The 23,970-nt window shown below is 42.7% G+C and overlaps 1 protein-coding gene across 4 annotated transcripts in view; it reads left to right on the top strand.

Annotated features, from left to right (window-relative positions):
• Positions 1 to 23,970, top strand: part of FLT3 (fms related receptor tyrosine kinase 3) — a 107,828-nt gene that overhangs the window by 35,354 nt on the left and 48,504 nt on the right. For 2 of the 4 annotated variants that reach the window (XM_049867473.1, XM_049867472.1), the window contains exons 4-9: positions 3,199 to 3,314; positions 11,716 to 11,845; positions 14,334 to 14,461; positions 14,984 to 15,123; positions 15,221 to 15,374; positions 17,834 to 18,002. In XM_049867473.1, the coding sequence (XP_049723430.1) occupies positions 3,199 to 3,314; positions 11,716 to 11,845; positions 14,334 to 14,461; positions 14,984 to 15,123; positions 15,221 to 15,374; positions 17,834 to 18,002 (837 nt within the window). The remainder of the gene's footprint in view (positions 1 to 3,198; positions 3,315 to 11,715; positions 11,846 to 14,333; positions 14,462 to 14,983; positions 15,124 to 15,220; positions 15,375 to 17,833; positions 18,003 to 23,970) is intronic. The other 2 variants (XM_049867476.1, XM_049867475.1) reach the window with 1 other exon arrangement.

The raw sequence follows: 23,970 nt of genomic DNA, 5'->3' as shown, positions 1-23,970 counted from the left end.
TTCAGGTGGCCGTCCACGTCCATTGTCACTCTTACCTCAAATCGCGTAATGAACTAAAAACACAGTTAGGGCCTAAGAAAGCAGTGTCTGGAAAAACGGGAAACCCAAAGTAGTAAAAAGAACATTTGGGATTTTTAAAGTGTCTTTTTTAATTGGATGTCATACTAAAGATAAAAATGTTAGAAAGTCCACCTCAATCTAGTTAAAGTAGTAAGAAGTTTTTTTTTTTTTTTTTTTTTCTGGGAAACAGCTTAGAGAAAGGACATTCGATTTTAGCTCTTTGTTTCACGACATGATGGATGGAATTGCAAGGACATGTGATATTGATAAAATATTTCAGTAAGAAACTGACCTGTGAGGATCATTGGTCTCATGGTGGAGAAAAACACCTTAGCCAACGTTTGTGTGTCAGGTCATGTCATGTCAAAGCCTAAGTCTGTGCTTACTGCTGCCCCTGTTGTCCCTGTCCTCTGCTGAGACCAGGTAGGTAGGTATGGAAGGCGAGGTGCCCAGGCCATTCAAATCCCCGTATGATGATTCCAAAGCTGCCTTTCTTTCTTATTTTTGGAGATTTCTCGTGCCCCACCCCAGGAGAGAAGGACTTGTCTTTTCCAGAACAATGCAGTAAATGGCACCCAAATGACTTACGTGGGGTGACACGCCCCTTGACTGAAGTATTGTATTGGGGAACTTGTCTATGACTGAAGCGTGCAGCTTTGTATTTGTTTCTTTAAAGCCAAGCAGATTCTTAGCTAATTTTCAGGACAGTGACTATAATTTTGAAATGCCATTCTAAATCTTGGAACACATTTTCCTTTCCTCTTTTGAGACCGTATTACTCACTTCCGTTTTTCAGTTACTTTTATCTTGGGGCTAAACCAAATCAATCTACTATGAAGACACTTAGCTTAAAGAAGTGTCTGGTAAGCTTATTAAAATTTTATGCCACAACAGTTTGCACTGGATTGAGACCAAAGCAAAATAGAAAAGTAGGTTTCTTTTCACTCCAAGAGAGGCTGCCTTTGTGGCTCTAAAGCAGGCAGCCCCGTTCGTAGCCAAAGTTGCAGTTCTCATGTGAGTTAGTTAACTTAGTACCAAAACATTTTTAGCTACTTTTTTTTTTAAATAATTAATTTTGTTGTTGAAAATATACAGAGCGGAACGTACACCAATGCAACATTTTCTTGCCATAAAACGTGGTTCGTGTAGAAGTTCTACGTGTACGATTCAGTGACATTGATCACATTCTTCAAGTCGTGGGACCATTCTCATCCTTCTTTTCCGAATTGTTCCTCCCACATTAACAGAAGTTTACTGCCCTCTGAGCTTCCTGATTAATCTTTCTGCTGTGGTCAATTTGATCCCGAGTCCTAGTCTGAATCAACTGGACGGCAGTGGACCTGGTTTTTGTTAAGATAGTTCTTTAAAAGAGCATAATGCTCAAGGCAGACATTCTTTAGTAACTAAGCGAGTATTGTTTGATTTAAGGAAGACTTCGGGGGATATTTTTGGTTGAGGTTTAAAGATCATCTCAGGGCAATAGTTGGGGGGTGGGGAGGTTTCATCTGGTCACCATGGCTCCAGCAAGCCTGTTAGCTACTTCTTTCACAGTAGAGAATCACAGAAATTTATATCTGGACTCAGACTCACTTGTAGCCCGACAGACTGAACACCTAAGCCTTGGTAACTGTCTTGTAATCTTGCATGATATACACAAAATTCACAAATAATACTAGGAGAGAGAATGGTTCTGTCCAAGTGCATCACCAAAATATCTGCAGACATAAATCAAACGTACCCCACCCCCCGCTAATGTAACGTCTGAGTGAACCCAAGCACCAGTAACAACCAAACCCATTGCCATCCAGTCGATTCCGACACATGGCGACCCTGTGTGTGCAGAGTAGAACTGCTCCACAGGGTTTTCTTGGCTGTAATCTTTATGCCTTTCTTTTGCAGCACCGCTGGGTGGGTTCGAACCGCCAACCTTTGGGTTAGTGTTGTTGTTATTGTTGTCAGGTGCCATGGAGTCAATTTTGACTCCCAGCGACCCTATATAGACAGAGTAGAACTGCCCTATATAGGGTTTCCTAGGCTGTCATTTTTATGAGAGCAGATTGCCGGTCTATCTCCTGTGGAGCTGCTGGGTGGGTTCGAACTGCAGACCTTTCAGTCAGCAGCCAAGCACTTTAACCATTAGAGCGCAAACTGTCTGTGTCACCCAGGGACCTCTGCAAGCATCTGTACTGTGCTGCTTGGTCGTCGGAGGCAGTGCTTCTCAAATTTTAATGTGCATTTTGATTGCTTGGGGATCTTGTTAAAATGCAGATTCTGACTCAAGAGGACTGAGTGGGACCTGAGAACCTGCATCTTTATCGCCACCCGGGTGATGCTAATTCTGTTGGAGAAGGACCACACTTTGAGTAGTAAAGGTGTGAAAGTCAGAAAAGTTAAATCCAAAATTACTCAATATACCACTAGAGAATATTTTAAGCTTTAACGAGAGATTGGGTATCTCCAGATACACATCAAAGTTGTTTCTGTAAAGACACTGCCCGAAGCCAAGTTTCTTCACCAATTATATGAAAAATTGAAAATATGAACACTGAGACATCTTTCTCCTTACACTTATGGGCTGGGTCAGTGATAATTATTACTTCACAGGAAAATGCCTTGTGTCAGATTTTGCTGGAATTCTTTCCCTTAAAGAGAGCGTACACACAGAATATTCTCTATAGTGAGTTGTGATCTTAGTGTATCTCACTTTTACAGCAATCTGGTTCTGCACTTGGGGCACTGCGGCTGGGGACAGGGTGACTGGGCAAGTATGATTGCGGGGGGGTGCTTTATTGTGGAAGGGAATGGTAAGCCCCTGTCAAGAGGAGCTCATCCCTGGGGCTGTACATTCTCAGATGGGAGTTTTCCCTCTAGGGAGATGGGGAACGTTAGGTGAGAGCGCTGGGAGGGAGCGCTCCTTTGCTCAAGGCAGAGACTGGCTAGAAGCCAAAGGTCAAACCCACAATGCTAAGGTTGAGTGTTGAGCCTTGTAGGCAAAGCTGCGTGCTCCACAGGGCAGCCCTGGGCGCACAGAGACTGAGCGCGGGGGCCGCAGAGCCAGCCTTCTGACTCAGTGCGAAATTCTATGTTTCTAGTTCCACAAATATTCCAAAATGACAAGTTCTCTTTCCTGTTTTGCAGAGGAGTTGTTTCCATGGTCATTTTGAAAATGACAGAAACCGAGGCTGGAGAATACCTGCTTTTTATTCAGAGTGAAGCGAGCAATTACACAATATTGTTTACAGTGAGCATAAGAAGTAAGTTCAGCTTGCTGCTAGGTTTTCACTATATTCCAAGGACGGGGTTAGGAGCCGTTGGTTTTCGCCCGCTGCTCTAGACACAATGTGTGGGCTTCCCTCAGTACCACATGTGGTTGAATCGATTGCTCTCACTCTGACCATCTTTATAGCCTGTTGAGAAACTCTGATGTGGCCCATGGACAATCAGGGTGCGAGTGCTGTTAAGGGCCAGAGACATCCTCTATTCAGGCCCCTCATGTTTTCATTGACAGATGGCTGCCAGGGAGGAAGCAGAAAATATTTTGGACTTAAAGTCAGAAGACCTGGGTTCTAATTATTTTTCTTAAATGATATATTATTGTGTTTTTGGTGAAAGTTTACCCAGTAAATTGGGCTCCCATTTGACAATTTCTCCACGAATCATTCAGTGACATTAGTTACATTTTTCACAATGTGCCAACATTTTCTTTAATTGTGTTCTGGTTGTTCGGTTTCCAGTACTCTAGTTTCCCTGCCCCCTTATTTTCTTATCTTTGCTTTAGGGTAATTGTTGACATTTTGGTCTCATGTAGATGGTTATTTTAATGGAGCGCCATGCCCACGGGTAATGTCCTTTATTTTGTATGCCAATCTGTTATTTTGCTAAAAGGTGACCTCAGGGGATAGTTTCAGTTTAAGATTTAAAGAGCATCTCAGGGCGATAGTCTCAGGGAGTCCCCTAGTCTCAACTAGTCCTGTAAGTCTGAACTTTTTAAGAATTTGAGTTCTGTTCCATGTTTTTCTCCCATTCTATCAGAGTTCATCTGTCGTGGCCCTGATCAGAATGGTTGGTAGTGGAAGCCAGGCACCGTCTATTTCTTCTGGTCCCAGGGCAGATGGGACTGTGACTTGTGTAGGCTGTTAGCTCTGTAGACTAGTTTCTTTTCTGAGGCTTTGTTTCCTGGGTTCTAATTCTTGATCTGATACTGGCACCTTTGGCAGATCACTTAATCTCTCTTAGCCTCAATTTCCTTATCTATAAAATGGGATTAAAAATACATGTTTTGTGGGATTCTAAGGTCTCAGTGCTGTCCAATAAAACTTTCTGAAATGTCGGTGGAATCCAGACTTTCCAGAGCCACTGAGGCTGGATGAACCCCCAAAACTATTGCCCTGAAATAGTCTTTAAACTTTAAACCTTAAATCAAAACTATCCGCTGAAGCCTTCTTTGAACCAAAATATAGCTTATCCTAATTAGTAAAGTACGTTTGCTTTGAGCATTGTGCTCTTTTAAAGAATTATCTATGTGAGATCAAATTGACAACAGCAACTCGAAAGGTTAGATGAGAAACTTAGGGAACAGTGAGTTTAAGATACTGGTGGTGGAATAATGTGCAAAAGGATGGCAAGAACAGTAGCACATCTTGAAGAATATAACCCACGTCACTGAATTGTACATGTAGAAATTGTTGAAATGGTGTATCTTTGGTTGCGTATACTTTCATCCAAAAATAAATAAAAACCCTATGAGGCAGGAATTATGTTCATTGTATAGATAAGGAAATAAACTTCAGATGGAACCCCCCCACAAAAAAAAAAAACCTTTCTGAGATGATAAAACTGTCTATGTCTGTGTTGTCTGATGTAGTAGCCACTAAGCCACATGCAAGCAGCTCTAGTGGTGCAGTGGTTAAGCACTTGACTGCTAACTGAAAGGTCAGTGGTACGAACCCACCAGCCACTGTGTGGGAGAAAGCTGTGGCAGACTGGTTCTGTAAAGATTACAGCTTTGAAACCCTCTGGGGCAGTTGTGCTCTGTCACGTGGGGGTCGCTATGAGTTGGAATTGGCGCCACAGCAACGGGTAATGGGTAGGCCACATGCAGCTACTGCACATTTGAAATGTGGCTAGTATGACTGAGAAACCAAATTTTAAATTTTATTTCTTTTTAATTATTTAAAACTTAAATGTAAGTAACCACACGTAGCTAGTGGGTACTGTATTGGATAGCGCAGGTCTGTAAGAATGCCAGATCACTGTGGAAACCATACGGAACAATCCAAATGTTCTTACCAAGGGAAGCAGCTGTGCAGCGGGCAGAATTACCAGGTGTGTGCACCAGGTGTATGTGTTTTCTGGCTCCAAACCCACGTGGTCCCAGCTGTGCCCAGGCCTAGCGTTTGCACAGACTTCGTAGTACTGCTAAACATCCTGCTTTACCTTAAGTGACTCAACAAATATCAGAAGTGGATGGATACATTTAGGTCCTTGTGCATCTTAGAGCCACAGGTGTGCTCCAAAAAGTCTGGGTTTATGCAATTTTAAATTAGGCTTCCTGGCTAACACACTAAAAAAGTGAGTACAATTTGCCAGATGCCCCTCCTCCTTATCAGTGACACAAAGCTGGGCTGTAGTGTGTGTACATCCAGCCTACAGAGGGGCCCTCTTCCTGTGGGGTCCCTGAGTGGTGCAAACAGTTAACAAGCTCGGCTGCTAAGTAAAAGGCTGGACCTAGAGGTGCTTTGGAAGAAAGTCCTGGTGATCTCCTTCTGAAAAATCAGCTACTGGAAACCCTGTGGAGCACACTTCCACTCTGACATACGCGGGGTCTCCATGAGTCGCAGGAACTGGTTACTTGTTACCCTCTCCTATTATCATCTCAGAGCTTGACAACAGTCCGGCATTTACAGAGGCGAGGAAGTAGATCCTCTGAAAGGTGTGGTCATTTGCACAGCGTGGAGGAGATTTAAACCCAGATCTACCCTTTCTGCACCACACCGCACTGGCTCTTGAAAGAAAACAAGTGGTCTTGCAGTCCGATCTAGCAACAGAAGAAAACGCAAGTGGCCAGTGGGATTCCCAGAAGTGTCATCTTACTGGGTTTGGGAGGGGGTGTTAGGTTCTGCAGTTGCCCAGTATGACAAAAATCAGGCAAAGTCACAACTAGTCAAACTTAGTTCTGAAAAGCCCTCAGTTACTCCGAAATTGATAGGACCATAGCCCTAGAAGCTCAAAATCCAAGAATTATCCATTGTTGTTCTTTGAGTTTGACCTTGTTCTCCATTCCCACCCACCCTCTGGCTCCCACCTCTGTGGGACAGTACGTATGTGCTCAGGTTGGAAAGGATAAAGATCTCCTTCTCTCTCTCTCTCTCTCTCTCTCTCTCTCTCGGTCTCTCTTTCTCTCTCTCACACACATTCTCTCTCTTTGGCCATGTGTTTATATTTTAATTTTTATAACGTAAGTGAGCATCTGATGTGTCTCTGTTCTAATATATTTAGTGTGTCCTCCTTCCATTTAAGATTTACATATCAAAGTACAACAGTAATCACTCAAGTAAACTCTAACAAATTTGTAGCATTTTGCTGGGTGGTGGGGTTCAAAAAATCAGATGCAGGAGATTTGGGCACAGTCGATGTGAAAAAGGATAAAGGGTTTAGTGAACCACAAGTTCAGTATTTCACCAACAGTATGACATGCTTCCTAAAAGAGTAAAGTTTAGCCTTGTATGAATGTGTAATGCATAGAAAACCTGTTGCTATTGAGTTGGCTCTGACTCAGAGTGCCCCTAGAGGACTGAAGAGAGCTACCCCATAGGGTTTCCAAGGCCGCAATCGTTTTGTTTGTTTTAATTGTGCGTTGGGTGAAAGCTTACAGACCAAATTAGTTTCCCATTCGGTAATTTGTGTTCCATGACATCGCTTGCATTCCCCACACTGTCAGCACTCTCCCCCTTTCCGCCCTAGGTTCCCCATTTCCTTTTGTCCTGATTTTCTACCCCTTCCTGTCGTATCAGAAACCCTGGTGGCATAGTGGTTAAGTGCTATGGCTGCTAATCCAAAGGGTTGGCAGTTCAAATCCATCAGGCGCTCCTTGGAAACTCGATGGAGGCAGTTCTACTCTGTCCTGTAGGGTCACTATGAGTTGGAATTGACTGGACTGCAACGGGCTTGGTTTTGGTTTCCTGTCTTATCATCTTTGTTTTTGGGCAGATGTTGCCCTTTTGATCTTGAATGGTTGATTGTTCTAAGGAGCAGGTTCCTCTCCGGTGTTATTGTTTATTTTATGGGCCTGTCATGGTCTGCATGAATGGCTTCAGTTTCAATTCAGAAGGGTGGCTTAGGCCCGTTGTCTTGGGGGTTTCTCCAGTCTCTGTCAGACCAGTACGTCTGGTCTTTTTTGTGAATTTGATTTTTTGTTCTACAATTTTTCTCCCGCTCTGTCTGGGACCCTCTGTTGTGATCCCAGTCAGAGCAGTCGGTAGTTCTTCTTCTGGCCTCAGGGTCGTGTGGGGTGTGGTTTATGTGGTCCATTAGCCTGTTGGACCAATTGCTCCCTTGAGTCTTTGGTTTTCTTCACTCTCCTTTGTTCTGGATGAGAAGAGACCAATAGTTGTATCTTAGATGGCCACTTTAAGCTTTTAAGACCCCAGATGCTACTCACCAAGACTGTAACCTTTACTGAAGCAGACTGCCACGTCTTTCTCCTGTGGAGTAGTTCGAACTACCAACCTTTCTGTTAGCAGCCAAGAGCTTAACCACTGCATCACCGGGGCTCCTTATAATCTAGATTCGGGAAATTAATAGCAGATTATTATTTCCATTCTGCATTTTTTCCAAATAGTAATGACAAAATAGAGCAACAAGGATAGTGAAGAACTTGGAATTCATTCCAGTAGGAGCAAGTGCAGGGATTGGGACTGTGTAGCATAGAGAAGAAAGTGTTGTGAGGAGAAGGGAAGATGGACTGCAGTGTGATGTAGAGGAAATTCTTCCCGGATGTGAATCAGGAAACCCGGGCTAACTAGTTCAAGTACCCCGGATGGTAAGGATCTCCCTCGACTTCAGTGTCTGATTTTAAATATTCAAAGGGTTTGAAGGTTGGCATTTCAAACCCACCCGTGGCTCCACAGGAGAAGAAACCTGGTGATCTGCTCCCATAAAGATTAAACCAAAAATCAAACCCATTGTCATGGAGTCGATTCTGACTCACAGCAACCCTATAGAACAGAGTAGAACTGCCTGATAGGGTTTCCAAGGTATGGAAGAAGACGGCCATATCTTTCTCCCAGGGAGTGGCCGGTGGGGTTGACCCACCACCGACCTTTCAGTTAGCAGCTAAGAACTTAACCACTGCACCACCGGGGCTCCTTTCTTGTAAAGAGTACAGCCTACGAAATTCTATGAGGAAGTTCTACTCTGTCATGTGGGGTCGCTGTGAGCTGGAATTGACTCCACAGCACCTAACATCAACAACAACAGCGATGTGTGCAAACAAAGTCAGAGTTTCTTTTTAATTGTTCTGGAGGGTAGAATTGGGTCCAGTGGTTAGACATTACAAGAGAGAAAGTAAAAACCACAAAATGGGAACAGATACTTGTAATACACCTAATAAACAAAGGATTAGTAGTCATCATATGTGAAGAGCTTCTATAAATCATTAAGAGAGAAAAACCCAATAGAACAATGAGCAAGAGACACGAGCAGGCGTTTCATTTTTAGAACAGGAGATTTAAGTGATCAGTAACGCTGTCGAAAGGTTATAACCTCATTAGAAATCCCCAACCCCAGTGCTATCGAGTCGATTCCGACTCATCAGAGAAGTGCAAATTAAGATACCAGTGAGATACCATGTTATACTCGTTAGATTGGCGAAAATGTCAACGTCTTGGTGAATATGTAGAGCGGTGAGAACTCTCATATCATGCTGTGTAAATTAGTGTAACTACTTTGGAAAACAGATTACCGTCACGTAAAGCTGAACTTGCTCCTACCGTATAAACTAACAGTTCCACTCCTAGGTATGTTATTAGGGAGACACTATGGTACCTGTGCCTCAGGAGACATGTACCGAACGCTCATAGCACTATAGTTAATAACACAAGAAATTTGAAACAACCCAAATGTCCACTGCAAGAAAATGGAAAATTATGTCACGATCTAAACTGGATACGTGACATTATGCATTTGTCAAAATCCATAAGAGTGTACAACACAAAGAGTGAACCCTAGTGTAAGCCATGGATTTTTTTTTTAATTGTGCTTTAAGTGAAAGTTTACAAATCAAGTCAGTCTCTTTTATACACCTTGCTATATATATTCCTTTCTTTTTTTTTCCCCCCGGGTATATATACTCCTAGCTGCTCTCCCCCTAATGAGACAGCACACTCCTCTCCACCCTGCGTTTCCATGTCCATTCAGCCAGGCTCTATCCCCCTTGGCTTTCACAGCTCCCCTCCAGATAGGAGCTACGCACATAGTCTCATGTGGCTACTTGATCCAAGAAGCCCAGTCCTCACCAGTATCATTCTCTGTCTTATAGTCCAGTCCAATCCCTGTCTGAAAAGTTGGCTTCGGGAAAGTGAACCATGGACTTTTAGTTAATAATGTTGTTGTTAGGGGCCATTGAGCTGATTCTCGACTCCAGGTGACCCCATATGACAGAGTAGAATTGTCCCACAGGGCTTCCTAGGCTGTAATCTTTAAAGGACAGATCACCGCCAGGTCTTTTCTCCCATGGAGCTGCTGGGAGGGTTTCGAACCACTCACCTCTCAGTTAGTAGCTGAACTCGTAACCGTTGTGCCACCAGGGCTCCTTTTAGTTAATCATAATGTGTCAGTGTTGGTTCGTCCTGGAAATGAACGTACCATGTGGATGGAATACAAGATGTTAACCATAGGAGAAAGAGTATACAGTGGGTAGAGGGAGTATATGGGGACTCTCTGTACTTTCTGCACAATTTCTCTGTAAACCTATAACTTTTCAAAAAAATAGTCTATTTTTAAAAAATGGATGAACTATAAAACCAGTAGATTTTGACTCATGGCGACCCCATGTGTTGCAGAGTAGAACTGCACTCTCTGTGGTTTTCAAGGCTGTGACTTTTTGGAAGCAGATCTCCAGGCCTTTCTTCCAAGGTGCCTCTGGGTGGATTCAAACCGCCAACCTTTCAGTTAGTAGTTGAACACTTAACCATTGGTGCCACTCTGGGACTCTGAGTGAACTATGTTGTTGCTGTGTCCTGTTGAGTCGATTTCAACTCATAGTGACCCTATATAACAGAGTAGAACTGCCCTACAGGGTTTCCAAGGAGTGGCTGGTGGATTTGAACTGTCGACCCTTTGATTAGCAGCCAAGCTCTTAACCACTACACCACCAGAGCTCCTGAATAAACTATAAAACCCAACCCGGTGCTGTTGAGTCGATTCCGACTCATAGCAACCCTGTAGGACAGGGTAGATCTGCCCCATAGAGTTCCCAAGGAGCACCTGGTGGATTCAAACTGCTGGCCCTTTGGCTCGCAGCTGTAGCACTTAACCACTACGCCACCAGTGTTTCCTAATAAACTATAGCTACACGCAAAGCCATGGGTGAATCTTAAAAACATAAGGTTGGAAGAAAAAACCAAGTTGTAGAAGACGTCAAAGAGTGATAGCATATTTTAAAACTCACAGACAACAAAATTAATATATTGTTTAACGACACATATGTATGTGGTGAAACTATTTTTAATAGCACAGAAATGATAAATACAAAATTCAGTATATGAGTTACCTAGGATTGAGAGATGGAGAGGAGCCCAGAAGGAGATTCACCAGTATTTACTAACACTCCAGCCATTAAGCTGGATAGTGGGTACGTGGGTATTTGTTTTTATTATTATGTTTCAAAATGTATGCTTCATATATTCTTTTGTATAGATATATATCAAATACTACATACTTTTAAAAACAAAGTTAATTGTAAGGAAGAGGACTGAAATTCAGTATAAGGAAATGTTCTCTAAGTAAAACACAAAATAAAACCAGAAAAATATTGTGTGGAAAAATGGAACGCTCTGCCGTGGGGTGCAGGGAACTTCTGTCCCTGGAGAGGTCCAAGCAGGAGAAGGGTGTATGTTAAGCATGATCGAGGGGGACAGATGGAGCCTGGGGTGGGGGCTCAGCAGGTGGGAGTGGGGGGTGGGGTACAGGATGATGAGGGTCCAAACTGTAAGTGACCCTAAATTCTCTTCCAACCCCAACTCCATCCTACTGTGTTTCTGCGTTTCTAAGTCTCAGTATATTCCTGCTTAGTTCCAAGTAGAATTATGGGACGAAAGCTGAGTTTTCAACTATATGTTAAGTTTGAGTTTTAAACTAGATGCTGTTATTAGCTTTCCTTTTCTTATACGTATCAATATTTGTATTCTCACATGGCTTCGTGCCACTTATTTTAGTTATCTAAAGATTTGTGAAACACTCAAAACACCTGGACAAATGTGAAAGTTGGCATTTCAGCCAGAGCTGAATTAAATATATTGGAGGTGGGGTGAGGGAGGGCAGGAGACACTGCTGCAGTATAAAAGATTAACTTTTCTTGATGATGTAGGATATTTGTTTTGCTGCTAAGCTGTGATTTTTAAAATATTAAAATGTTAATAATTTATGCTGCTTTAGATACACCAATTTATACATTAAGAAGACCTTACTTCAGGAAAATGGAAAATCAAGATGCGCTACTCTGCATATCTGAGAGCATTCCAGAACCGGTGGTGGAATGGGTGTTTTGCAATTCACAGAGTGAAAGGTATGATGTGTGTATAAGGAGAACTGCTATTATTATTTTACTTTTTTGGTCCTTTTCTAATATAGTTGACATCATACTGTATGTAAGATTGAATTTATTCCCATTTAAACAGGACACTTTGGCTTCTTAAACTTTAAGAATGACTACTGTGGGCTTTTTACAGAGAGGATGATGGGGAATTTTTAGTAAGGCAGCTTTTGGGAGCTCCTCAAATTTCATCTACTCAATAGCAGGGTCATCCCTGAACATTGTACTATGCAAATAAAAGCCCTTTTAATCTGATTTTAGATGATAATTCCCTTATGAGTAAGCAATTCACTGTGAATAAATGTTTAATTTGTGATTTTCTGATTATCCTGAAAAAGCAGTTTAATATGATGGTTTAAGGATATAAAATCTAGAGCAAGACAGCCTAGGTTTGAACCCTGATTTCCTTATTAGTTGTGGGGCCTTGGGCAAGCTGCTTAACCTCTCTGTGCCACACAACAGAAAGGGGATCGTAATAGCATTTGTCTTATAGAATTGTTATGATGATTAAACAAGGAACCCTGGTGGTTGAGTGGTTAAACACTAGGCTGCTAACCAAAAGTTCGGCTGTTCCTTGAGAACTGGTGATCTGCCCCATAAAGACTGCAAACAAATAAAACATTGCCATTGAGACCATTCCGACTCAAAGTGACCCTACAGGACAGAGTAGAACTGCCTCATAGGGTTTCCTAGGTGGTAATCTTTATGGAAGCAGATGGACAGGTCTTTCTTCCTGAGGAGCAACTGGTGGGTTCAAACTGCAGACCCGTTGGTTAGCAGCCAAGTGCTTAACCATTGTACTAGCAGTGTTCCTTCCCGTAGAGATTACAGCCCAGGAAACCCTATGGGGCAGTTCTACTCTGTCCTGTAGGGTCACTACGAGTTGGAATCTGCTTGACAGCACACAACAACATGAGGATTAAACGAATTAATACATGTAAAGCACATAGAACGCTGCCTGGCAGATAGTAAGTACAGTATAAATGCTTACTTTTATTATTTGTATGTGCCATAGCTAAGGTGCCTTCAAGTGAGAATTGGGGCAGTTTGAACTCATTCAAATTTACGAGACAACTTCTATTGAAAATTGGACTAGATAGAAGGAGGAAAAAAGTGAAAACCAGCTTACCAAATGATGTGAATGTGATCCCAAATTTCAGAAGAAAAAGAGATTGCACGTAGAGGTTGTTGTTAGGTGTTGTCAAGCCAGCTGCACTCCCAGTGACACTGCGTACAACAGAACAAAACTCTGCCGGGTCCTGAGCCGTCCTCACAATCGTGTCGCCTGGGCCCATAGTTGCAGCTGCTGTGTCAATCCATCTCGTTGATATGTGTGTAATAGGTTTTATAAAAAAGGAAGTTACACACCGAAATGATAACAGTTGTTATTTCGGGGTAGAGGGAACACGGGGGATTTAAAATTCTTTTGAGCTTTTTTTTTTGTCTTTTCCATAATTTCTATAATGAACCCAATTGCTGTTGTCTTGTAATAAGAAACAATAACTCAAGGGATGATGCATAAAAAAAGCAAATAGTATACTTGACTAAGGTGATAAAGGAGGAGCCCAAGGAGGAGCCCTGGTGGTGAAACAATTAAGTGCTCGCCTGTTAACAGAAAGGTTAGTGGTTCGAACCCACCCAGTGGCTCTGAGGGAGAAAGACCTGGTGATTTGCTCCTGTAAAGATAACAACCTAAGAAACCTTAGGGGGCAGCTCTACTCTGCCACAATGGGGTCGCTGAGTCGAAATTGACTCGACGGCACCTAACAACAAAAACAAGATGGTAAAGAGAGAAGATGAGTGAGTCTGTACAGGCTCCCAAACCGGTATTTGCTGTGGCAAAGGGGATGTTTGGGGAAACTCATTAGAATTCAACATCCACTCTTTGCGAAGGCGGGGGGAGTTGTGTTGTCCAGTTGAATACCGGCAAGTCTTGGCAGGCCGTCTTCCCTCATTAGTGATGCCTCGGATTCCTCCTCTATTTGGTGTGGAACTTTGGCGACTTTTGTAACTTTAGCCTCTCTCCCTCTCACTGGTTGTCTCTTCTGTGCTTCAAAGAAAAAGACACCTACCTGGTTAAGCTCATTCAAACCCAGTCACGATTTTCCTTTTTTTTTTTTTCCTCCTCTCTCTCTTTTTCTTTTCTTTTTGTTTCCTTTCTCAATTCTTTCTTTTTCTTAAAAAAAAACAAAAAGAGGTTACCAAACATATAAATCTTCCAAGAGTTTTATTACATAATTCTCTCTTGTGTTATTCTAATTGGTTGAGATCATAAGTAACAACTCCATTCCCTTATGAACCCTTTTGCTGAAACTGTAGATTTGGGTTTATCTTTTAACCTGTTCTTTGCTTTGCTCCCTGAAAGCCAGCCCTAGAATCTTTAACTGTGTTCTTCTCCTGAACGTTCACTTGTAATTTGAAAACAAGTTCTAGTCAAATGGCATTCATTTTCTAATTGCAGCTGTAAAGAAGAAAGTCCGGCTGTTGTTAAAAAGGAGGAGAAGGTTCTTCATGAATTATTTGGGACAGACATAAGATGCTGTGCGAAAAATGAATTGGGCAGGGAGTGTACCAAGCTGTTCACAATAGGTAACACTATAACACAACATTCTTTTATTTTCAGCATCTGTTACTTTAAACTATCTGGGGCTAATAATAACTGCCTAGATAATCTGTTCAACTTCAGAAATTCTGTAGTTCCTGAAGGGAGAGGAAAACTGGATGAATGGATGTGGGGAATCCCAGGGTGGAAAGGGGGAGAGTGCTGTCACATTGCTGGAATTGCAACCTATGTCACAAAACAATATGTGTATAAATTTTTGAATGAGAAACTAACTTGAACTGTAAACTTTCACTTAAAACACAATAAAATTAAAAAAAAAAGAAAAAATTCTGTAGTTCCTTTAGATCATTTTAAATATCAGTTTATAGATTCTGTAAATGATTGACTTTTTTGCTTTAAAAGTAGTCAGCCCCTAAAAGATTCATTTACGAATGTGCTTAGTAACATTTGAGACGAAGTCAAAATCTTTGCTCTTTAAAAGTTCAGGGTATATTTTGTGATGAGGAAACACCGCTCTGTTTCTCACTTGGGATGTTTTCATCGTCTAGATCTAAATAACACCCCTCAGACAACACTGCCGCAACTATTTCTCAAAGTGGGGGAGCCGTTGTGGATAAGATGCAAAGCTGTTTATATAAACCACAGATTCGAGCTGAAATGGGAATTAGGAAACAAAACACTAACAGAGGTAATATGACAAGTTTGCGTTCTGATAAGACAGGAACAATGAAATAGTAGTATAGGTTGAAAACATTAAATTCAAACTCTGTTTCATTAAAACCTAGGACAGCTACTTTGAGATGAGTACCTATTCAACAAACAGAACTATGATACGGATTCTGTTTGCTTTTGTATCATCAGTGGGAAGAAACGATACTGGACCCTACACTTGTTCCTCTTCAGAGCATCCCAGTAAATCAACTTTGGTTACCATCGTAGGTAATGCAGGCTGCTAACGCAATCTTTATCCATATTTTTAGTTACTTTATTGTGGAATGTGAGGTATGTACTGTAAATTCTAATTTCAATATACTGTTAGTATCAAAGAGCTGAAAAAAAACTGAATTAGAATAGCTTTCCAGATGTAAGTGGCCAACTCCCTTCCTTTCCCAGTTAAGCTGTATCTGTTGTTTTGTGCTCCTTAAACTGTGCCTAAAAAACCCGTTGCCGTCAAGTCAATTCCAACTCATAGCAACCCTATAGGACAGAGTAGAACTGCCCCATAGGGTTTCCAAGGCTGAAATCTTTACAGAAGCAAACTGCTATATCTTTTTCCCGCAGAGCGGCTGGGGAGTTCAAACTCCAGCTTTTGGTTAGCAGCTGAGCGCTTCACCACTGCACCACCAGGACTCCTAAATTTCTTAAGGACAGGGGCAATCTCTTATATCCTTGTAGTTCTAGAACCTAGCACCGAGCCTGACACTTAATAGTCACTTAATATGTACTTGTTTTTTTAAGAACCGACTAAGAGTATAGTGAGCAATGACTGAGAAAACCGTACACGCACTTAGGCAAACTGAAATTTGGGTGAACTATCTTGGAAACCCTGGTGGCACTGTGGTTAAGTGCTATGGCTGCTAACCAAGAGGCCGGCAGTTCGAATCCGCCAGGCGCTCCTCGGAAACTCTATCAGGCAGTTCTACTCTGTCCTATGGGGTCCCTATGGGGTCGCTATGAGTTGGAATCGACTTGACAGCAGTGGGTGTTTTTTTGTATCTAGGATTTGGAAACAACCAAGTTTAAGTAATCTCAGATTAGATTGCAGCCTTCAGCTATAAAGACAACACTAAGAAATACAGTGATTCTCTTTGTAAACCAGTAAGGAAGAGCTCCATAAGGAAACCTGGTGAATATTGCTGGCCAGGTTGCTCTTTTATTTAGGCCCTGAGTTTATTTATCCCACACATGTCGCTGAGAGAGATGTGCTAGCTGACAGCAAGGGTTTCTAAACTCTGTCAGTGTGTACATAGTTCCCCTGGGGTGGGGGAGTCTTTTGAAATTGTGAAACTTTGTAAGCCTCTTTATCCATTTCTCTGGGGGAGAGTTAATTATTTACATGCAATTCTTAGAGGAATCCTGACTTCAAAATGTTATGAACCCAGGCTTGTCACTTGGGATAGGAATCCTGTATTTTGTGTTGTACTGTTAAATCACACCCACATCCAAGTTTTCTTCTGTCAAACCGATGAATAACTTAAATACAGTACAACCTGTGGAAGCCAGAAATTGTGTAATGTAGGAACCTGTCAGAGAAGGAAAACTCAAATATTTTCCACTTGTTGTTAGGTGCCGTTGAGTCAGTTCCAACTCATAACGACCCTATGTACAACAGAATGAAACACTGCCCCATCCTGTGCCATTCCCACGATCACTGCTATGTTTGAGCCCGTTGTGGAAGCCACTGTGTCAATTCATCTTGAGGGTCTTCCTCTTTTTCGATGACCCTTTTCCTTACCAAGCATGACTTCCTTCTCCGAGGAGTGGTCCCTTCTGATAACATGTCCAAAGTACATGAGACAAGTCTCGCCACCCTCGCTTCTAAGGAGCATTCTGGCTATACTTCTTCCAAGACAGACTTAATTGTTCTTCTGGCAGTCCACAGTATATTCAGTATTCTTCGCTAACACCATAATTCAAAGGCATCAATTCTTCTTACATCTTCCTTATTCACTGTGCAGCATGGGTCAGGCGCACCTTAGTCCTCAAAGTGACATCTTTGCTTTTTAACACTTTAAAGAGGTCGTTTGCGCAGATTTGTCCAGTGCAATACATTGTTTGATTTCTTGACTGGTGTTTCCATGGATGTTGTTTGTGGATCCAAGTAAAATGAAATTCTTGACAACTTCAATATTTTCTCCATCTATCATGATGTTGCTTATTGGTCCATTTGTGAGAATTTTTGTTTTCTTTTTGTTGAGGTGTAATCCATACTGAAGGCTGTAGTCTTTGATCTTCATCAGTTAGTGCTTCAAGTCCTCTTCCCTTTCAGCAAGCAGGTTTGTGCCATCTGCATAGCAAAGGTTGTTAATAAGTCTTCCTCCAATCCTGATGCTGCATTCTTCTTCATATAGTCCAGCTTTCCGGATTGTCAGCATACAGATTGAATAAGTATGGTGAAAGGATACAACCCTTTACTGATTTAAAACCACACAGTGTCTTTTTTTTTTTTTAGTATCCCCTTGTTCAGTTCAAACAACTGCCTCTTGGTCTATGTACAGGTTCCACTAATAGGGAGCAATAGAAAAGTTTTGAGGCTGGACCCTGCCAAAGGTGGAAACTTTTCCAGACCCCAAAAAACAAGGCAGTCCTGCCAAGTTCCGGTTTTCACTGATTTCACTGTATATTTTCATGTTAACCTTATTATCTAATTTATAAATGTGTTTGTTTGTTTTTAACAGACAAGGGATTTATAAATGGTTCCAATTCAACTGAAGATTATGAAATTGACCAGTATGAAGAGTTCTGTTTTTCTGTTCGGTTTAAAGCATACCCACAGATCAAATGTACATGGACCTTTTCTCGGAAATCCTTTCCCTGTGAACAAAGTAGCCTTGAGGATGGATACAGGTGAGGCAGCAAACAGCTTTTAAGATTTTTCCTCATTTTTAGCACAATTCCCCTTCCTTGTTGCCCTTGACAGGAATAGTTTTATACTTATGGAAATGAAATGATTTATGATGAGTTTATAGATTGAGTTAAAGAGCCCTGGTGCTGCAGTGGTTAAAGTGCTTGGCTGCTAACTGGAAGGTCGGTGGTTTGAGCCCACCATCTGCTCCACGAGAGAAAGATGTGGGGATCTGCTCTGGTAAATATTGCTACCTAGGAAATCGTATGAGGCAACCCTGCTCTGTCCTAAAGGATCACTGTGAATGGTATGGGGCAAGTCTGCTCTGTCCTAAAGGGTCTCTGTGAATGGTTTGGGGCAAGCCTACTCTGTCCTAAAGGGTCACTGTGAATGGTATGGGGCAAGCCTACTCTGTCCTAAAGGGTTGCTGTGAATGGTATGGGGCAAGTCTGCTCTGTCCTAAAGGGTCACTGTAAGTCGAAATCAACTCAGTGACAATAGATCTTTTTTATAGACTGAGTTGAAATTGACTTGAGAATAAACAGCAGATGCAAAGACACAAGCTACAGTGTTATAAACATTCACATAGTATGACCTGCTACATAAAAAATGAAAAGAATCATATTAGTTGGTGGCATCTTTTGAGTCACAGGATCACCACTTTTTGTATGACAGGACTGTGCTAGAGTAGACCGAGTGTCCTTGAGCACGTCTGCAGCAGACTGAGGAAGTAAAACCCCTTAAAACAGGAAAGCATTACCTATAGGTGTATTGAAATAAGTTTTCAAAAAAAACAAGACAATGCAGAAGGAAAGCTTTGCTCTACTGGGAGTTTGTATAACTATATTCAAGGTTCTTTCACAAGAGAAATTCTCCGGGGAAAAAAACAAAAAACTTTGTTTCTTATATTTTCTATAGCTATGACACCTCTTATCTCTTAAACTCAATTCTGTGTCATGGTTTCAGGCTATACTATGGGGGACAGAGAAGCACCTGTTACCTCTCAAGCAAATCAATTGCCGTCTAGAATAAATCATTTTTTCTCAACATGTAGTCCATGAACCAACTGAATAAGAATCACCTGGACAAATGTAAAATGTGGATTCCTGGCTCTCTGACATGAGAAATCAAATTTGGGGTGATGTGCCCAGGCTCTGCATTTTTAGTGAGAACCTTTGGTGATTCCTATTACAGATCTAAGGGGCCCTGGTGGTGCAGTGGTTAAGCACTTGGCTGGTAACTGAAAGGTTGATGGTTTGAACCCACTAGCCACTCCATGAGAGAAAAAAACCTATCGATCTATTTCCGTAAAGATTAAAAATCCGTAAAGATTGCAGCCTTGGAAACCCTATGGGAAAGTTCTACTCTGTCCTTCAGGGTCACCATGAGTTGGAATTGACTCGATGGCAATGGGTGGGATTACAGGTCTAGATCTGCGTCATCCAGTACAGTAGCCATTAGCCAATGTGACACTTAAGCTCTTGAAATGTGGCCAGTCCGAATGGAGATATGCTATAAGGCTAAAACACACACTGGCTCTTAAAGACTTAGTATGAAAAAAAAAGAGTAAAATATCTCATAAATTTTATACTGATTACATGTAGAAATAAAATCTATTACTAAAATTCATTTCACTTGTTCCTTTTTGCTTTTTTTCATTTGGCTAGCTAGACATTTTAAAATTCCAGATTTGGCTTGCATTTATGGCTTGCATTATATTTCTGTTGAATGGCACCGGTCTGATAAAGAGTGAGACTTGAGCTCGTTTTACCTTGCTTCTTCTCAGTGTTTGTTTCACGATGAATGTGTTAGTCTTCATACTCAAAAGTGATTTTGTAAGTGAGCCTCATAAAGCACGGAACTGCTAACCGAAAGGTTAAGAGTTTGAAGCCACCCAGAGGCACCTTGAAAGACAGGCCTGGTGATCTGCTTCGGAAAGATCACCGCCTTGAAAACTTGACAAGAGTTCGGTTCTGCTCTGTACACTTGGGATTGCCATGAGTCGGAATTGACTTTACAGCAACGAACGACAACAACAATGCTAGGTTTGCGTGGAACCGCCTACCTTCTCTTGCCCAAGCCTCCTGATGTTCAGAGCATTCCTTTTTCAGGTCATTAGGAATTCCGGCTTTGGCCTATGAATTGAGTGATACTTGCTCCCTGTAGAGCAGAATTTCTCAACAGCAGCACTAGTGATGTTTTGGGCTGGATGATTCTTTATTGTGGGGCGCTGTCCTGTGCATTGTGGGATGTTTAGCAGCATCCCTGGCTTCCGCCCACTGGATACCAATAGAATAGCCCCTACTACCAGTTGGGACAACCCAAAATGTCTACAGATATTTCCAAACATGTCCTGGTGGGCAAAATCACTCCCAGTTGAGAACCACGGCCTTGGAGGAATCACCCCATGGCCATAAGCTCTTATTCAGAATCATCAAACTTTTGAATATGAAGGTCAAGGAGGCAGCCCCTCTCAACCTAGTTCAATTTGGGGTGAATTGACTACCATATGGCCTGTGTTCATAAGGATATCAGCAATTTCACTGTTCCTCTCTTTCTTGGTACTATGCCCAGGGATCAGATAAGCTTTTGGTAGTATGAGATTCTCTCTCTCTTTTTTTTTAAAATAATATTTTATTGTGTTTTCAGTGAAGGTTTACACAGCAGTTTAGGCACCCATCCAACAATTTCTACACAAATTGTTCAGTGATGTTGGTTGCATTCTTTACAATGCATGAGCATTCTGGATAGTTCTGTTCTGGTTGCTTTGTTTCCATTAATCTAGTATCCCTGTCCCCTTAAACATTCTCATCTTTGTTTTGAAGTAATTGTTGACTGTTTGGTCTCATCTAGGTGATTTTTTAAAGGGGCACAGTACTTATGAGTGATTTTATTTTTTGAGCTAATTTCTTATTTAGCTACAAGCTGACCTCAGGGCTGACCCCAGGGCTGACCTCAGGGGTTAGTTTCTGTTCAGGTTTTTAAGAGTATCTCAGGGCAGTAGTCTCTGGGAGTCCTCTGGTCTCAACCAATCCAGTAGGTCTTTTTTTTTTTTTTTTAGGAATTTGAAGTTCGGTTCCACATTTTTCTCTCACTCTATCAACGCCTATCTGTTGGGATTAGAAATGTCAGTAGTGGTAGGTGGGTACCATCTAGTTCTTCTGGTAGTATGGGATTCTCTTTTGAACCCAATTCAAAGAGATGAAAGATTAACTCAGTTTCATTCAAGAAATATTTCTTCAATATCCTCTTGATGAATGATGCAATGAGGGACAACAAGAGTGACTAATGTCTCTCTCCCTCCCTGGAAAATTGACGCAGGCTCATTATCATGCCAGAGGCCATCTGGGAAGATCGTTGCAGCTGTGCTGGTGACATCTGGCACCACCCTTTGAATCACTGTTTCTCTAATATACAGGTGTCCCTGATAATACGGGTCATGGACCAATCTAAACCAAAACCAAGCCTGTTACTATTGAGTCAATTCCGACTCATAGTGACCCGGTAGGACAGAGTAGAAGGGCCTCATAGGGTTTCCAATGCTGTCATCTACAAGCAACTGGGGTGGGTTCGAACCCCAACCTTTTGGTTAGCAGGCAAGCACTTAACTACTGTGCCATTAGGGCTCCTGGACATCTGCTTGGCTAGTTAATTTGGTCTCATTCCGTGGCCACAATCTGCACCCCGAAACAGTTATGCTATGAAGGTAGCCAAATGAATAAATTGGGATGGGTCCTAATTCCTATAGGTGTTTTATACCTCTCTCATTCATAATTACCTGGTAATGTAGTTATCTCTGTGAGTCGAATCTCATCAGTGAGTTTACAAGCTCCACAAGGATAAAAAAAAATAGGCGCTGTTATTTCTCTGTGTCCAATGCTGTGCTTAGTAAATGTTTGTTTAATAATGAATGAATTCCTCATCGCCCTGGAAAGCAACTCGATGTGCATAGCCTGGGCCAAGAATGAGTCAATAGCATCCTCTTCGCACTAAAAGAACCACACGTATAGCGCTGACCACAATACCCTACAATGAGGGTTTATTTTATTTAAAAAGTACTTGAAGAGCCACAATGCTGGTTGTTGATAATGATGGCCCAGTGATAAGAACCACTTAATATACAACACAAAGGAAAGATGGGGTCTTCTTCATAAAAAAGATGATCAAAATATTGAACAAGAACGAGCAACCGGAAATTTGAACACCTCCGTGAGTGCTCTCAAGGTCTGTTCGTCTCTACACTAGACTCTGTGCTGAGAGGGGGGATGGCAGCCTAAATTATAATCTGAGCTCTTTTCAACTTTTTATCATGAAAAGTTTTAAATGTACAAATACACTAGAAGGATAATACAATGAGCATCCTTTGATTCACCATGTAGAGTCAACAATTTAACTGAATTTTTTTGTGTGAAGTGCGGTAGTTTACTCATGTTGCAAGAGGTGGTTTTACAGGCAAAATGGCATGAGTTTTTTATCTGTAACTGACACGTCTCTGTAATAACACTACTCCTGAAAAAGCTCTGGTGTGGTCGTGGTGTCTGCCAGCTCTTTGCAGCTTCCCCACCGTCACGGCTTCAGTTCTCCAATTTACTTCCTCAAACATTACACTAAAGGTTATTAGGGCTTGCCTTTAAGGGTTTACACGTTATTCAGTTAAAACTCTCCAGTAGTTCTGGTAACCTAGTTTTGATAAATGTTTCCAGTACACTTCACTTGTTCTAGTTGCTGCCAAGTTGACTTCGACTCATGGTGACCCCATGTGCGTCAGAGTAGAACCGCACTACATAGGTTTTTCAATGGCCAGTTTTTCACCTGGTAGTTTGCACAGTTTATCTCTAACGCAGTTGTCATGAGTCGACACTGACTCATGGTGACCTCGTGTATGTCAGGGTAGAGGCGTACAGCAGCCCTGCTCATGGTGACCCCGTGTATGTCAGGGTAGAGGCGTACAGCAGCCCTGCTCATGGTGACCCCGTGTATGTCAGGGTAGAGGCGTACAGCAGCCCTGCTCGTGGTGACCCCGTGTATGTCAGGGTAGAGGCGTACAGCAGCCCTGCTCGTGGTGACCCCGTGTATGTCAGGGTAGAGGCGTACAGCAGCCCTGCTCGTGGTGACCTCGTGTATGTCAGGGTAGAGGCGTACAGCAGCCCTGCTCGTGGTGACCTCGCGTATGTCAGGGTAGAGGCGTACAGCAGCCCTGCTCGTGGTGACCCCGCGTATGTCAGGGTAGAGGCGTACAGCAGCCCTGCTCGTGGTGACCTCGCGTATGTCAGGGTAGAGGCGTACAGCAGCCCTGCTCGTGGTGACCCCGCGTATGTCAGGGTAGAGGCGTACAGCAGCCCTGCTCGTGGTGACCCCGCGTATGTCAGGGTAGAGGTGTACAGCAGCCCTGCTCATGGTGACCGCGTGTATGTCAGGGTAGAGGCGTACAGCAGCCCTGCTCATGGTGACCCCGTGTATGTCAGGGTAGAGGCGTACAGCAGCCCTGCTCGTGGTGACCCCGTGTATGTCAGGGTAGAGGCGTACAGCAGCCCTGCTCGTGGTGACCCCGTGTATGTCAGGGTAGAGGCGTACAGCAGCCCTGCTCGTGGTGACCCCGTGTATGTCAGGGTAGAGGCGTACAGCAGCCCTGCTCGTGGTGACCTCGCGTATGTCAGGGTAGAGGCGTACAGCAGCCCTGCTCGTGGTGACCCCGCGTATGTCAGGGTAGAGGCGTACAGCAGCCCTGCTCGTGGTGACCTCGCGTATGTCAGGGTAGAGGCGTACAGCAGCCCTGCTCGTGGTGACCCCGCGTATGTCAGGGTAGAGGCGTACAGCAGCCCTGCTCGTGGTGACCCCGCGTATGTCAGGGTAGAGGCGTACAGCAGCCCTGCTCATGGTGACCTCGTGTATGTCAGGGTAGAGGCGTACAGCAGCCCTGCTCATGGTGACCCCGTGTATGTCAGGGTAGAGGCGTACAGCAGCCCTGCT

The sequence above is a fragment of the Elephas maximus genome, chromosome 23, assembly GCF_024166365.1.
Source record: "Elephas maximus indicus isolate mEleMax1 chromosome 23, mEleMax1 primary haplotype, whole genome shotgun sequence".
Taxonomy (NCBI): domain Eukaryota; kingdom Metazoa; phylum Chordata; class Mammalia; order Proboscidea; family Elephantidae; genus Elephas; species Elephas maximus.
The sequence above is the reverse complement of the archived record's forward strand: the minus strand, read 5'-3'. Positions and strand labels throughout refer to the sequence as shown.